Consider the following 16,132-nt stretch of genomic DNA (forward strand, 5'->3'; position numbering starts at 1 on the left):
CTTCTACTATGACGTCCCTTGCAGCATCAATTTTTAGGTTGTCCAAATAAAAAGGATGTGCCGTGTCATATGTAATTCACCTCCATTATAAATCTCTCCTCGTCCATGTTCGCTGCAGTGAATTACGCGTGAAGCATTATGACGTTTTGCTGACATGATTGGAAAATAGAATCTGGCGAGTATTTTATTCTGAAAAGGAACCAGAATTTTATTTGAAACTGCGTCGGTCTTCCTTTCCCGCTCAATGTGTTCTGTGCTAGTTTGCCATTTGTCGGATGCGTCGTCCGGCAAAAATAGAAAATGGGTCTATCCATGCGGCGGGCTCCGGCACGACGCAGCTGGTTTGTAGTCGATCCTCAGCGCACACGCAGCCGGTGTAATTTAAACAAGTTGATAGAATGGAAACGAATCGGCTGCGCCGCGACGCAACACACACGCATGCGCCGTAGTCCCGGGGTTAGACTGACCCCTGGTGGACAAGGTGTGTACACTTCCAATTTTTAATTTTCTTCTAGAAGCAGCACAATTTTAATGGACATTAATGACATCATGATACACTTCTTGACATTCTATTGATTTACAGGTTTTTGTAATGTACAATGTTGAATAAGTGCTATTCCTCATATGAAAACATTGTACGATAAAAGTGGTTCCCAGCACCGATGTACTTCTTGGACAACAGTTACTGTACGGTATAGCTTTCCTGACCTTTTAGACAGATCTTATGGCATCTTTTTGCATTTCAGAAAGAGCACAGAAAATGCGAGTAGGTGAGTTTTTCAGCAGTGAATGTGGATAGACTCCACAAAAGTTGTTTGGTTTTTTTGGGTGAATATTTACTGCCAATATACTATTTTGAAAAATGTCGGCTCTAGGTTCATTTTGGCCGTTCTTGGTTGTCCTACAAAAAAGAATATTCCTCGACATTTGGTCTGATCAAATTTGAACTGCATTGTACTAGACAAATATACAGGTGTTTGTGTGTGTGTGTGTGTGTGTGTGTGTGTGTGTGTGTGTGTGTGTGTGTGTGTGTGTGTGTGTGTGTGCGTGCGTGCGTGCGTGCGTGCGTGCGTGCGTGCGTGCGTGCGTGCGTGCGCGCGCGTGCGTGCGTGCGTGTGTGGGTGTGGGTGTGGGTGGGTGGGTGGGTGGGTGGGTGTGTGTGTGTGTGTGTGTGACTTTACGCTTATGATGTCAGGGGTCCGCAATGATGCCAAATTGTAAAGAGAAACTTGAATAACTAATCTCTACAAAGTCCGAGCCACTTTTACTTTAGCGGCATGAAAAGCCGAAATGTGCAACAGAGTTCAGTTATTTCAAGATGCAGACTGAGATTCAAATGACTTTTATCAAATCTCTGCTGGAAGCATTTTGCAAAGACTGAGAAAATCTCACCGCGTGGGTCAGTGTGCCCATTTCTCCTTGTGTGTATTGTTCCTGCTGGAGAAGATGAAGGGAAGGACATGTATGTGTGTGTCCCTCATGAATTCTGTATGCGTGTGACCTCATAAAAAAAAAAAACAAGAACGAGCCTCTGATCACCTTTTGATCATGAGCCCATGAAACACATGCTGACAACTATTGGGGCAGGGTCAGGAAGGGGGGATCTTTTACAGCTGCGGCCCCCGGGCCGTCCCTCTCCTCCTCCTCAACTTGCTCGCTCATCTTCCGAGACCTCTTCCCGCTGAAATGTTGCTCAGCGTTATCGTACGCCACGAGCGCTGTGACGCTTATCTGACTGTTGCTGCTGATAGATGAGGCCTAGCCAACATTATGCTTCTTTTCCCGTGACAGCTTTGCCTGTCTAACCTTGTTCAATGACTCATGCAGCAAGAAAAATGGCCGCTTGTCACGATTTGTGTGAAGAGGAGACCAGACTTCATGCATCAACCCTCGACGTGAGCGTCACAAACATAAAGCCCTGTCAAGGCTGTTATGGATAGCATCTGGAGGAAATGTATATTTATTAATAATTTGATGTGCTCGGATTCCAAATTGTGCCACCGTTCCCGCCCCTTCTTAGATCAGACGAGATTGTAGTAGCAGCTCAGGGTGCGAACGACCAACCCATTCGTTGTGCACGTGAGGCTTGCACACACAAGGTTGGCACCTTATGCGTGGTAGGCGTGCCCTAATTGAAAAATGTTTTGAAACGCCCCCTCACCCCCGAGGTCGCTATTCTGTATTGAAAGTAACTAAATTAACTAGTAAACTAAATATCAAAGTCATGTATTTACGGGATACAGAGGGAATGGGAGGAGGGTAGACAACCACTAGGTGATGAGGAGTGTTGCTGATTTGTTGCTTACATATTTATGTTTACCGGTACTATTGTGTTTTGTTATTGTTGGCTTTTTGGATATGGGTTAGACTTTGCTATATTTTCTGTGGATTTATAATGATGATCTCTCCCACTCTTGTAGTGGTTTATTATCACTGTTACTTTTGTTATCTTCAGTGTTATTTTTTTACCATAGATGTAGAATAAATATGTAAACTAAAGAAAATATGGAGAAGAGGGAGGGTTTAATAAGTCTTGTGACTTCTTCCCACTCCCTTTTGAACATGGAAAATCGATGTTAGGTGCGCTTTGTTGAATTTTGTTTTGAAGTTTTTTTTGTTTTTGTTTTCTTTGTTTTTGTTTTTGTTTTTGTTTTTGTTTTTGTTTTGTTTTTGTTGTTGTATGTTTATTACTGTTATTGATTTTTTTTTTTATTATTTTTCATGTTCAAAATAAACTCAAACACAAAGGTGGCGTGGGTAAAGTTGACTTGCAGATTTCCCAGCAGTCCAAGTAATATCAGAAATGCAAATTTAGATAGAATCCCAAATTGTCCGACTGTTGGCCCTGTTAGCAAAAGCCATTTTGGATGTAAAGTCACCGCAATGTAGCTCTGGAGTTAGCATTTTTCAACTTGACAACAAACCTTGTGAGGTCTGACAGGGACAAGTCCTCACGCCCTCACAGCACATACGGGGTTCATCAACGGCATGCTGCACGTTGCTAAGTGCAGTGTGAAAAGGCCTCTAGTCATTTGTGAAGAGGGCAGCGACAATGGGGAGTTGATGGTGGCTCCGGCTATGGTAGCCTCAATGAGCATCCGAGGCAAGGGAACAATCAGCAAAGCCTCAGCGGGCGGGTTCGGTGATTGCGCTGCTAAGACTCTCCTGGATGTGTGAGGCTGGATGTTGACCACCAGGATCTTTGTGTGCTATTTTTGTAAATATACTGTATGTTCATGGTATCCCTCTTAATTTTTTATTTTTATTTTTTGTCTTTGCAGTGTCCCTTAGTGTGCGAGTCTGCGTCCCACAGCTGCGTTGACAGAGACCACCTCCAGACAGGACCAGGTACTCACTCCCATTCACACCCTTTGACTTCTATAAATATTAGGGGTGTCAAAATTAGTGTGTTAATTTTGAGTTAATGTAATGTTCCTTTAACGAGCCTGCACTGATTTTTTTTTAAACCGCCGTTTAATGACCGCCCCTCACTTTGAAAGCCTGTAGTGGGGGAATTCCAGTCGCAACACAGCAGACACGTCCATGTCAAAATTTTGCAGTAATACATTTAATAATAATGCATAATAATATAATGCATTAATGGAGACCGGGGTCAAGTTGTATTTTACAATTTTAAAAATGTGCAGATTTTCACAAGTTACTTCATGTTAAAGATTAGATAGCTCATAATATGAAAAAAAAATGCCCTGAGCTGTCACCAACGTCTTACAAATGCAATTATGCCATCTAGTGGCAGAAAATTACCAACACAAATCGATATCACACTTGTTTTTTTTTTACAGTGCAGTACATCTTTTTAATTTTCATTTTATGAATTATTCTGAAATGACTGTATTAATGACTAAAAAATGCAGCCATATTTCTATTAGTTTAACATTTGTCCCACCTTTATATTAACAAGAGTATGAAAAGCATATTTAGAACCGATATAGAATTTGCGATTAATCGTGAGTTAACTATTGAAGTCATGCGATTCATTAGGATTAAACATTTTAATTCCCTGACACACCTAATAAATATACATTCACTGCTTAAAACTATCAACATCATGCTCTTTAAAGTGAATGGTGAGTCTACTCTTCACGGAGTACCAGTAATTATTTGATGGAATCAACCAATCACTGTTACTGATATTTGATTTGTATGACTAGTGAGGGACATAAATGTCAAATCAGTACTGTAGACTTGAGAAATGAAGAGTAGAAGGTAGCAACAGACCAGTCAATGGTTCCGTGTGTGATGACTGACAGCTGATGAGTGGTTGAAATGACCAATCATTGGCACTGCACATTTATGAGTAACGTGGATTTGAACAACCAACACGTAATGGGGACGGCAACACTTGAACCTCCGTCAGGGAAGCAGATTAACCCTTGAACTTCGCCTGTTGTCGCTGCGCCGCAATTTCTGGAGACCGACACCCCCTCGCTCGCTCTCTTCATCCTCATTTGGAAAGGTAATAAAAGTGGAGGACTAAATTCTATCACACACATTGCGTCTGGGAGGGAGAGAACGCCTACCACGACAGGTTGCGCATGTACACTGAATCACTGGGAGGGGGGGGGATGTGGACAGGGACGCCATGACGACAGGCCTTGAAATTTTGACACGGGGGGGGGCACGACCTTGTGGAGTCAAACCTCTTCTTATTTCACTTCCTCACTGCTGATGGCGCAGCTTTCACTATTCGCTAAATGTCACTTCTGGCCCAAAACAGCCATTTAATGGAATAGTAAATGATGAAAGTGGATACTTCGGCCCCAAAGCCGATTACCTGAAGGGCTTTGAAAGGCCACCTCAATGCTAATTGAATTAATAGCAACATTGCAGACATTTTGATGAAGAGGGATTTTAAAAATAATCAAAGATTTATGCGCAGAGGCTTAAAGGGGAAGTTAAGTAACTCATTCACTCCCAGCCATTTTCACTGAAGCAACCCCCTTCGCTCTCTGGCTGTTTTACTGGATTTTGACTGATTTTGCAAGGCCCACCGAATATTGTGTTCTATTGCTATAAAAACATGGAACCTACCAAAAGAAAGATTAGACTCTCTTCTTTCATCAAGAAAAAAAATATATTTCTATCTGTTTCAGTTTTGCAGCAATTAGAATATAGCTAAGTTTCATAATTATTCACAAAATTATTCATTGGCAAAAAGAGCTTGTTGCAACATGGCCCTGGCTGATCTCTTATACTGTTCTGCCACCTGCTGGCCTTTTTTTTGTAATAACTACCATTGCTTTAAGCGACCTCTTCATGTCAGAAGCTGTATCAAAGCCAAAACATAAAAACCATATAAATATGTTTTGGGGAGTGCAGAACAAAATATTAAAAAACGTTTTTGGGTTTGAATGAGTTAAGCAGCCGTTTTTATCCACCTCAGTAGCCGGCCATGTTGCAGCATGTGGTCGACTGACAATGACATCACTGTTGCTCAGGTTACAGCCAATCACAGATCAGCTTGAATTTCATATGACCAAACTCAGTAAACCGTTAAAAAAACGCTATAAGATTATTTTTTTAATTGTTCAGCCTTAGTCATACTTTAGATTTTATAAGTAAGCTATGAATATAAAAGTCATTGAGAAAAGAATGTGACTTTTTGAACGACACTGCTTGAATGCATCAAATCTTCTAGCCGAATCTGTCACGGTACCGTGGCGTGGAGTATTTTGTCAGGGAGCAGCCTAAAGCAGCGCACCTCCCACTTCGGGCGGCCGTGCGTGTTTGGATGCCTCCAGTTGTCAGCGCAACATTTCACAGTGGCCGACTCATTGACTGACTCGCTGTCTGACTGCAGCATTGGGACGGCCAAAGCGGCGGTAAACAGCGTTTCAAGGCGCGCCGCTTCCTCGCCTCCTGCTGCTGGCGTGCAGATAAGAGCATTAGTGCGCCTCCACACCGTCGACATTTGCACTGGCGGAAAAGCGCGGGAGAAGTGCGGGAATGGAAATTGGCTTAATGGGGAGGAAGTCGGGCGGTTTGCGCTTCCAAAATGACTCGGCTGTTGCGCAATAAATATGTAATTAAAATGGAAATGGAGAAAGTGAGGACAATGTTTCTCTTTCTGACTACAAAAGTAGAAGATGAATGGCTGCTTATCTGCTGAAGACGCAGCTATTGATCATCCAATTGAATTTTTCCTTCTTTCTCAAATGGACTTTGAGGGACTTAATGTGCCGGCAGTGCTTTCTGTCTTTTATCGTGAGTCACTTCACTTACGAGATGCAGTACCACTAATTGGTGGGGTTTGTCGCTTGCTAGTCCAAATGGGAACCTTTGGTGTCACTAGTTGGTTGGTTATGTATTTGGCTAGTCATTGTTCAATCAAAATGTGAATGAAGGGGTCACCGACCTTTTTTTATATTGAGGGCCACTTCATGAGTACTGATTAATGTGAAGGGTTATCAGTTTGATACGCACTGTGAAATTAAAAATTACCTTTAATGTTTTATAGTGATTATGTTGTGATTCAAAATCAATGATAGTCTTTTTATGTGTAGACAATAATCATGATTCTTGACAATAATTAGGAAACATATAATATTCAACACTTTATTTCTATAACACTCTGGCAGTGTTTATATATTCAAATGATTTATTGCACTACATTCCTAGAAAATCACAATGTCCCATCGCTGATGGTTAAGGACTCCTGTTCTCTAATTCAGTGTCACAAGTCAAGTCGATATCACTAATTGGTATTCTTGAGCCATTGGTAAATACTAAATAGATGTGACACTCGTTACATGCAGTATCACTAATTGGTCACTTTAGTCAATCACCCATTGGCCGTCGGTACATGTCAATCTTTACAGCAGTACTAATTGGTGCTGACTAATAAGCAACAAATGTCAGTCGTTAGCCTCACTAGTTGGGCAATTATGCAATCTGCATGCAACACCCACTAAGCACTTAAAATGGAAATGGAGGGAAGTACGGACCAATGTTTCTCTTTCTTGCTACAAAAGATGAATAAGTGCTTATCTGCGGAGGACACAATTGTTGATCATCAAATGTAATTCGTCCTTTGACTTTGAAGGATTTAGTGGGCCAGGAGTGCTTTTTTTATTTTTTTTTGTCTTTTCATCTGCTGTGTCTCATTTTTATTCCTCCTCCTCCACAGTGTTCACCAACCCGGTATGCAAAGTGTACAGGTTCCAGACAGTGGACAGCAAGTGGATGCTGGTACGTGAGCAGATGGAGGAGTGCACATTGTCCTTCAGCATCCCCAAGCAGCTTCTAACGCTCTACATGCAAGAGGACATGAGCAGGTAGGACACAGGATCTTTGTGCTTTATTTCCTAATAACTCGTTCGGTTAGACGAAGCGCACTTAGCTGATTTACTCCTAGCCATTTTCCCTTAAGCAATCCCCTTTGCTCACGGCTGTTTTACTGGATTTTGACTGATTTTGCAAGGCCCACAGAATATTGTGTTATTTTGCTATAAAAACATGGAACCTACCAAAAGAAAGATTAGAGTATTTTCTTTAATCAGGAAAATATATATATATATATTTGTATCTGTTTCCGTTTTGCAGCAATTAGCATTAGAATGTAGCTAATTTTCATAATTATTCACAAATCTGTGGGGAAAACAGCTTGTTTTTAAATGCCCCTGGTTGATCTCTTATACTCTGCTGCCACCTGCTTCCGTTCAGAGGCTGCATCAAAGCCTTCTGTATGCTCTAGCACAGTGGTGGGCAAACTCTGTCCTCAAGGGCCGGCGTCCTGAAAGGTTTTGGAGGTTTCTCTGCTGCAGCGCAGCTAATTCCAATCAACAGGATCGTTACCAAGCTTATGCAGAGCTTGGTGATGAGCTGATCATATATCAGCTGTGTTGGAGAAGGGAAATATCCAAAACCTGCAGGACTCCGGCCCTCGAGAACCGAGTGTGCCCACCCCTGCTCTAGCATTTAAAAAAAAAAAAAAAAACCGTTTAAAAACATATAAATACGTCTTTGGGACACTGGTAATATTTAAACGTATTTATACATTTTTGGGAGCAAATAAGTTGCAATGACTTGCTTTGATTCAGTGGGATTACGATTCGATTCAATGTGGGGCATGATAATGGAAGATTTGAAAAGTGGAACAATTTGATTCCATTCGATTCATAGCACTAACATCTTTTAAATCAAAACTGATTACCGATTAATTAAACCAATTTCATTACACTTCTAGTAACAAACTTTATGGCGTCACTGGTCAATTATAATCGGCCTATTTATTTATTTTTACAGTGTAAATGCAGTCCCACCAAGAGGGCATATTTCATCGCTCATTAGTCAATGGTTATTCTACGTCAGTCATTAAGTGCAGAATCGCTAATTGATAAGGTTACGTCCTTCACTTGTCATCGGCCCTTTTACCTTACTGCCATTAAACACATCGCTAATTGGTTGGTGTACTTCATTTGAGGTTCAAGTCAGTCACTATAGTACCAATATTTAGTTGGTTACATCACACATGAATATTTGGTCAGTCTTTGTGTCACTAATTGGTACATCCAGTAACCACTAATTGTTTATTAAATGTCACTAGCCATTGCGCAATCTACAATCATTTGTCAATCATTATATGCAGTTCTGTTAAAAGGGGAGTTCTTTTACCTTGGTTTTGACCTTGTCACATCCAACTCACACAATGTTCCAACACGCATCAAGAATAGAGGCACAATTTAAAGTCTTGTCCAGTACGAGTGTGAGGACAGGTCAACACGAGATGACTTTCTGTCTTCATGCTTGAATAGGGTAGTCACCACGGATCGTTCCACCAGTGTCCTGTCGTCCTTGGCAACCTCACCTCATCCATAACGCACACATACACGCGCAATGTTTCCAGTCAGTTCCTTCTGCTCATGTCAGCACAAGAAAGGTGAAAAATCCGACATTCGGTTGATAATCGTGACAGAAGAGGGCCAGGTTGATTTGTATTGCACGCTCAAGGACGCGCGCATGCTGCAACATACACACGTCGCTGATTGTCACAAGGAGGACAAAAACATTGTGGCAACATCATCATTCACACGCCTGCCTTTCTGTTTCCAAGTTTCTTTACAACCCTTTTAAACATCCGATTTACCATAAATATATAGTGCATAGAACGTGTTGTAAATAAGGATGTAGTTTAGTGGAACAATACAGCACCTGTATAGTGTTTTCAGCAAATCACGTCGGCCATGTTTTTTTGGAGCCATATTTGTGGACTAAATCGCAGTTAGTTGGCCATATTTGAGGAGCGCGACGCACCACGACAGCCATGTTTGAGGATTGTGTTTTAGTTTGGCGGCCATGTTTGTGGAACCAATATGTTGTGTAGCAGGTTGCCGGTGATCGCGGTGTGTTGTTCGTAACAAAGCGACAAACGGCCACCATCTTTGTTGAATTGGAATAAAAAACAAACATGGAATGAAAAAATGGCGCTAACATCCTCCATTTGTGCTGTAGTTTGTTGCCCATGTTTATTGTGTGTCGCACTGCGTCGGCCATGTTTGCTATAATTGGTACCTCATCATAGCTTTAATTCCACGCCTACTTACACTAATATGGACCAAAATAAATGAATGCTTCTGTTTAGTAATACTAATACGAGCCCATTTTTGAAGAGGACTTCCAATTATTTTTGTCAGCAATAAAGAGTGATTAAGTATGATTTTGCTCCCTGCGCAGATCATTTACGCTACGTTTAGAGTTGATAATGAAATATGAAATAGTTCCTTATCAATGTAATGCAGCACAGGCGAGCACAGCAGGGTTTACCCAAAGCATGACCACCGTGCATAATGTTTCTCCTCTATTTGCGTACGCTGCCTTTGATGTGCTCGCTCGTATTCTCAGCGAGGTGGAGGCAGATTGCGCCTCCTCCCTCCGAGATAATGAATGTGCGTGGGTGCCAATTAAGCGCCATTCAATAAGAGCTACCTCGTTAGTGGTTAAAGGAAAAACTTTGGATGCTTATTAATAAACAAGCAGTGGTAATGCGTGTCAAGAGCACAACGTGTTTTTTTTTAAATATAATTTGGTTTGTATAGTTTATTTGGTTTTGGTTGATTTACTTTTTGGATAGGTTTCTTCGATTGTTTTAATTTTTGGTTGATTTAGTTTCTGTGAATCATTTAGTTTTGGTTGGTTTAGTTTTATTGCTTTAGTTTTGATGGTCAGTTTTGGTTGGTGTATTAACTGTAGTTTATTTGCTTGGTGTCATTTATTTGGATTGTTGCGTTTTGCTTAGTTTTGTGTCTTTAATTTGTTCAGTTTTTGTGGTTGGTTTTGTTTTGGTTGGTTTCAATTTTGTTTCTGGTGGGTTTTTTTTTTTTTTTAAGGAAGTGTGTACAGTACTGTATTTCACTTTTCATTTTGTACTGGATTTATTGAGTGGCGCACAAAGCCCCTATGTGATTAAAATTGAGCCAGCACAATAACACAGCATGAAATAAAGGCAGCCACACAGCAGCTCGCGGCTCTCCAGGACGCCGTACGCTAAATTTATGGCTCCATTACGGCCAAGTGACCTTCATCAGACGCTTCATTTCATAAATAAAGGCTGTAGGAGACTGTTTAGGGGCCCCCCCTAGTAGATTATCATCACCGATTCTGAGAATGATAAAAAAGAAGCAGCGAAAGCCCATTTGGTGATTAGCAAAGAAATACAGCGCTCAAATTCAGCGGTGCGGACAATTTGGTCCTTTAAAGCAATCGTGTGTAATACCATGATCTTAAAGTAAGAGCCACAAAATTAAAATTAACAGAAACAACGCAGTTAACAACAACCGATACATGAAATCTGAAAATTCTGCATTTTCACTTGAGAAAGTTTGTGTTTAACGCATGCCATCAAAGTGGATGTTAACCCCAAATAAAGTTCAGTTGTTTCAAATTGCTTATCCTGACATTAACATTTAGAAACAAAATAGAATAAACACAATAATTGGAGACATTGCACTCTAAAAAGAGTTGGGTCAAAAATAACCCAATTATGGATCACAAATGGACCGATACACTTAATGGGTCAATTAGACCCAACTTTCTGGGTTGTTTTATACAAAATGACCCAATATTTTGAGCCAATAAAGGATCTGACCAATATTTATGAGTTGTTTTACATTAAAAAACCCATTTCTTGACTCAAAGTTGGGTTGAGTTGTTTTTGGTTTTGAAAAAAATAGAAACAAAAAATACAGAAAAGGTTAATGCAATGAATACAATTGGGGGGGGGGGTCTATTAAACCCCCACGCAAATAGCAGTCAATAAAAAGAAATATTTTTTAACTATGTTATTGGACACTCACTAGAAAATAGAATTTAACAAATCAAGTCATTAGCAATAGTATGTTTCAAATGTTTAAAAAGTATTTATTTTTATAAAGCACTGCCACGAAAAAGCACGTACAGATATTTGTATTTTTTTTATCCCTCTCCTCTTATACATGAAAAAAAAAATCTATCAAATTATTCTATTTTGTGTGGCCTAGACAAAATGTATTTGTAAATGTAATTTTACCATACTATAAATTGTTTAAATATACAGTATTTTCCCTTGCCCTTCTAAAAGGCTCCGCCTGAAGTTCTTCTAACTTCAGACCAAAATGAGCACATTCATCTGGAGGTATTTTGTCTACTCAATAAACAGCATCCAACAGCAGATTGGATTGATAATGTCAGCTTTTTAACATGCATATTGCTCATCTCTGTGCACCTTGACCCTCCTCAGACAATAACACTCTGATTAAACCGACTGATAACCCGCCTCGCGCTCAGCCATCTATCGGCCTTATCACCCCGAGCAGATGTCCCTCTTTTATTTTATCCATCGGATCATCACGCTCACTTCCAATGTAAACTTTTCTAATGCAAAATAACATCAATTGTTTCGTTTATTTCCAGGAAAAGCCCAACTTTGCACAGCTGGATAGGAAACAATCAGCGCATCCAGTACTGCCCTCTGCCTGTAAACATTATGTAAATCATAATTTGTATAGAAATAATCTACGCTATTGAAATTGAGCAGTTTTTCTGCCTTTCATTTGGAGGCACATGCAGAGCATGCAAAATTTATGAGGCATAATTACAGAAAATTGGGCACATTGTCATGAGAGCATATTACTGCTGCACAAGTTATAGTAGTGGCTGATTTAATTTGGAGCTCCTTTCAAAGCCCTTTTTAATGTTGTATCGTTGTAATTTTAATGGGTGATAAATTGCTGGTTGTGTCCATCTCATTCCGCCTTTTCCATGCAAATGATTAGGGAGCCTTGAAAGAGCCTGTCACTGTGGGGAGGGGGAATTGTGTTGACCCGGCACACACACGCACACACCACATTACTTAAAGTGGTAGCGCTTTTGTTTCTTTGGCTGGTTTAGTTTTGGTTGGTGCAGGTTCTTTATTTGGGGTAACTTGTTTGTTTGGTTTTGGGCCGCCCCCTTTTTTAAGGTGCTTTTATTAGTTTTTAAACGTCTGAAGGGTCTTTGGCCATCTTATTTATCTGGCCTGCTTTTATCGTATCAACCCTCGCGTGGATCCGGAGGTCCTCTCTATTCTTGTATTGTACTATGGATGTTTTAATTGTTTAGCATCTCGAGTTGCATTTTAATGTATGGTAGGAGCTATATCGATAAAGTTTTATTTTATGTGAAATTGTTTTAGATCCCAAATGTTCAACATTATCTGCTGACAAAAAATATATACAGAGGTAAAATGATTGTCCTGACTAAAACTTTTTGGACTAAAATAAAGACTAGAATGCTAAATTTATAGTCGACTAAAAATAGACTAAATAAAAAAAAGAAATGAGGTTGACAAACTATGATCAAATCTAACAAGTGTGATTGAAACTGGACTAAAACTGAAACTGAACACTAGTATGTGATAACATTAGGGACGCTTGCATCGCTAAGGAGATGATGTCATAAAAAATTGTCAAACATATTACACGTCCAAGTTTAGTTTTATAGTCTTAGATACATTTTTACTGAGAAGTTTGCTGGAACTCCACTTCTGGTGCATTCCACTGCGTTGTCTTTTTTTCAGGATCTGTGTGAGGATTACAAAGACGCCAACAGAGAGTAACTGTGCGGGGGTCCTTGCAAATGTGTGTTTATCTGCAGGGTGCGGGATCTGAAGGAGCTGGGAGAACTTTCTCCACACTGGGACAACTTACGGAAGGAGGTGATAACGCGATACGGCGGCATCATCAGCTCCTACCAGGAGACGCTGGCTGAAATGGAAAAAATCACCGGTGAGAATGATTTTTATGTTGTTGTTGTTTTCGTTCACATCAAACATGTGCACTCATGGCCACAAAGGCCGCATAAGCGCAAATCGTTTCAAAGGCAGCCGAAATGCGTGGCCTGTCCTTGGCTCCGGAGCGTCCGCTTCCTCCGATGTCTTTGTACCGGATTTTCTTCGGTAAATGTAAATTAACTTTCGCTGCTCTTATCGTCATTTGTCCTTGGAAGTGTGCGCGCTCGCATTGAAATGCAGCGGCGTTCCTCCGGCGCCGCTCCGCAGCTTACAGGCAAGAGTGCTACGCTCGCCAAGGACCCCTGCGGAGCTTAGCAATTAACGAGTGGGGAAATTTTCTTTTCTGTCTCTGGAACTAATCACTGTTGGTAGCAAAGGTGATGCTTCCTATGCGCAGCCTTTGATGATGCTCTCTGATGAAAACCTTGTACACGTACGGTATGTCCGCTTAATGCCTACAAGATTCTCTGTAATCTCCTCAGATCACTGCCAGAAGTGTGCAGCCAAACAACCAATGAAAAATCGTGCATGGTTTCGTTTCTTTGTTTGGTTTGGTTTTGGTTTAAATCAGTTTCTTTGGTTTGGTTTATTTTCTAATGTTGGTTTAGTTTTAGTTGGTTCAGTTCATTTTGTTGTTGGTTTTTAGTTCTTTGGTTTGAGTCTGTTTTAATTTAGTTTCTTTACTTGATTTATTTTGTTTAGTAGGTATAATTTTGTCGCATAACTTCTTTAGTTTGATCAGTGCCTTTGGTTGGTTTGAGTTCTTCAGTTAGTTTAGTTGTGGTTAGATATGTTTCTTTCCTTGGTTTAGTTTTGGTTGGCTTGGATTGTGTTAAGATTATTTGGTTAGTTTAGTTCCTTTATCTGTTAAGTTTCTTTGGTTAAGTTTAGGCTACTTTAGTTCCTTTGATTGATTTAGTTCTGGTTAGTTTAGCTACTTTGGTTGGATTAGCTTTGGGTTGGTTTCATTTTTCGGTTGTTTTAGTTCTTGGATTGCTTCCTAGTCTTTGGTTCGTTAAATTTTGGTATGTTTAATAAATAAATAAATAAATATTTTTTAATATGTAAATTTCCTTTAATTGATTTAGTTTCTTTTTTCACTTATTGCTTGATTTAGTTTGCAGGGTTGGTTTAGCTTCTTTGGTTGGATTAGCTTGGGTTGGTTGTTTGTTTGGTTAGTTGGTTGGTTTCGATTCCCTTGCTAAGCTTCATACACACTACAGGAACAAAAAAAAAATGGTGTTGTTTTTTTTCACTATATGCCCTTCACAATACTTTGGCATATGCTATTTCCACCCACTGCCGCTCACAAGCTCCGGGTACAAATTGGGTGCTTGCGTCAGGAAGGGCATCTGGTTTAAAAACTGAGACAAACATATCATGCAAGTGACTAAATGTGGCGATCCCGGACAGGGAAAAGCCGACATCCTTTTCTTCTATCAATTTGCAGTAGTGGTGTGCTTGAGCTGTCAACTTTGAATAAAACAGCATGAGCACATAAGATTGCATGCATACAACAGCAAATACAGCATAATATGATGTACAGTATTTACGGTTAACACTACTTACCGAGTAGCACCGGTATAATTGTGCCTGCAATTTGAAGCCCATTTAAGCACCACAGTGACCTCACAAGAGAGAACAGTTGACAGGTTACCTGTTAAATTATGTCGATTATGTGTGATAGGTTTCAGCGGGGTGTTTTGCTTGCCGTCATAGAGTTTCCATAGCAACGCAGGATTTTTACCGAGAGCAGCAGATGTGTTTTATAAGTGTGAACAGGGCTTTTGTTTGTCAATGTTTTTCTCTTCGAGTTAAGCAAGAAGAACAAGTTCATTTTTGACTTTTGAAGCGCAACGTGCTCCTGCACTAACATGCCTTTGATGATTACACATTCCAAAATATGCAGTGTGCTTTCTAAACTGCCATAAACTAGACTGCATACTGTATGAACAGTACTCGATTCAAGTGAATAGTGTTGTTGTTTTCTTGCCATTTTTCTATTTGTAGGTTGAAAAAGTATCCATTGCTGGGGTTTTTTGTATGTCTTGTACGTTTCATTGTGTGCCTATTGACTCTGTTCTTTCTCGGCACAAGAGGTTAAACAGCGAGGAGACATGAGGTTAGATGGAAAAATAGGCCAAGAAAACGGAGCCACTGAGAACTCAAGCAGACTAACTACTGTTTTGTCTTTATGCAGCAGAGTGGTTCCATTTTTGCAATTTCTGCAATCAACGCAATGACATCATTTACTTAGTAACATGCAGATGCACTGGCATCCAAGATTAAGAACTCCTTACTTTCTTACGTCTTCAATCAATCTCGAATCACGAGTGCAATAATGGACTGCCACTTATCAGTCATATGACAAAATTGGAACAGAGTTAGAATCTAGTGAGCCCACACTATTTCTCAGTGGCTCAATTGAAAGTCACAAAAACAAAGCAACATTTTCTCTCATGTAAACGTCCCCCCCTCCTACGCAAAAACAAGGATCAAATGAACTCTTGTTAAAGTGGGCATGAATACCAATGACTTTTATTCCACTCTCGTTCCCCTTAATGACTTATTAGATTGCACTGCTGTTTTTTTTGTTTTTTTTACTCCTTTCATCCGTCTGCTGATGAGCAACGAAGACTGCTAATGTGTGCCCGAGGCTCCGGCAAAGGCGCCCGCAGGCAAAGGCGTTGCGGCGGCGTTGTTCTTCTATACTTCCTGACAGAGGTCGCATGTGTGGCCCACATTTGCCCGAAGTAGGCGGCGGAGCCTCCGTGTTGTGATCTAGTCCGCCGTGAAGCGAATGCGACAATAGCGACGTTGCTAGACAACTCGCGTGGGCGAGCTGCTACTCATTAATTATTGATAGCT

General features: G+C 40.4%; 1 protein-coding gene across 16 annotated transcripts in view; it reads left to right on the forward strand.

Annotated features, from left to right (window-relative positions):
* The window catches only part of inpp4b (inositol polyphosphate-4-phosphatase type II B), a 138,890-nt gene that overhangs the window by 92,956 nt on the left and 29,802 nt on the right, over window positions 1-16,132 (forward strand). For all 16 annotated transcript variants that reach the window (XM_086083043.1, XM_086083044.1, XM_086083037.1 and 13 more), the window contains 3 exons: window positions 3,282-3,348; window positions 7,148-7,295; window positions 13,129-13,259. In XM_086083043.1, coding sequence (XP_085939169.1) covers window positions 3,282-3,348; window positions 7,148-7,295; window positions 13,129-13,259 — 346 coding nt within the window. The remainder of the gene's footprint in view (window positions 1-3,281; window positions 3,349-7,147; window positions 7,296-13,128; window positions 13,260-16,132) is intronic.

Source organism: Leptonotus elevatus, chromosome 8 (genome assembly GCF_054856555.1).
Source record: "Leptonotus elevatus isolate MCC_2025b chromosome 8, RoL_Lele_1.0, whole genome shotgun sequence".
Lineage (NCBI taxonomy): Eukaryota > Metazoa > Chordata > Actinopteri > Syngnathiformes > Syngnathidae > Leptonotus > Leptonotus elevatus.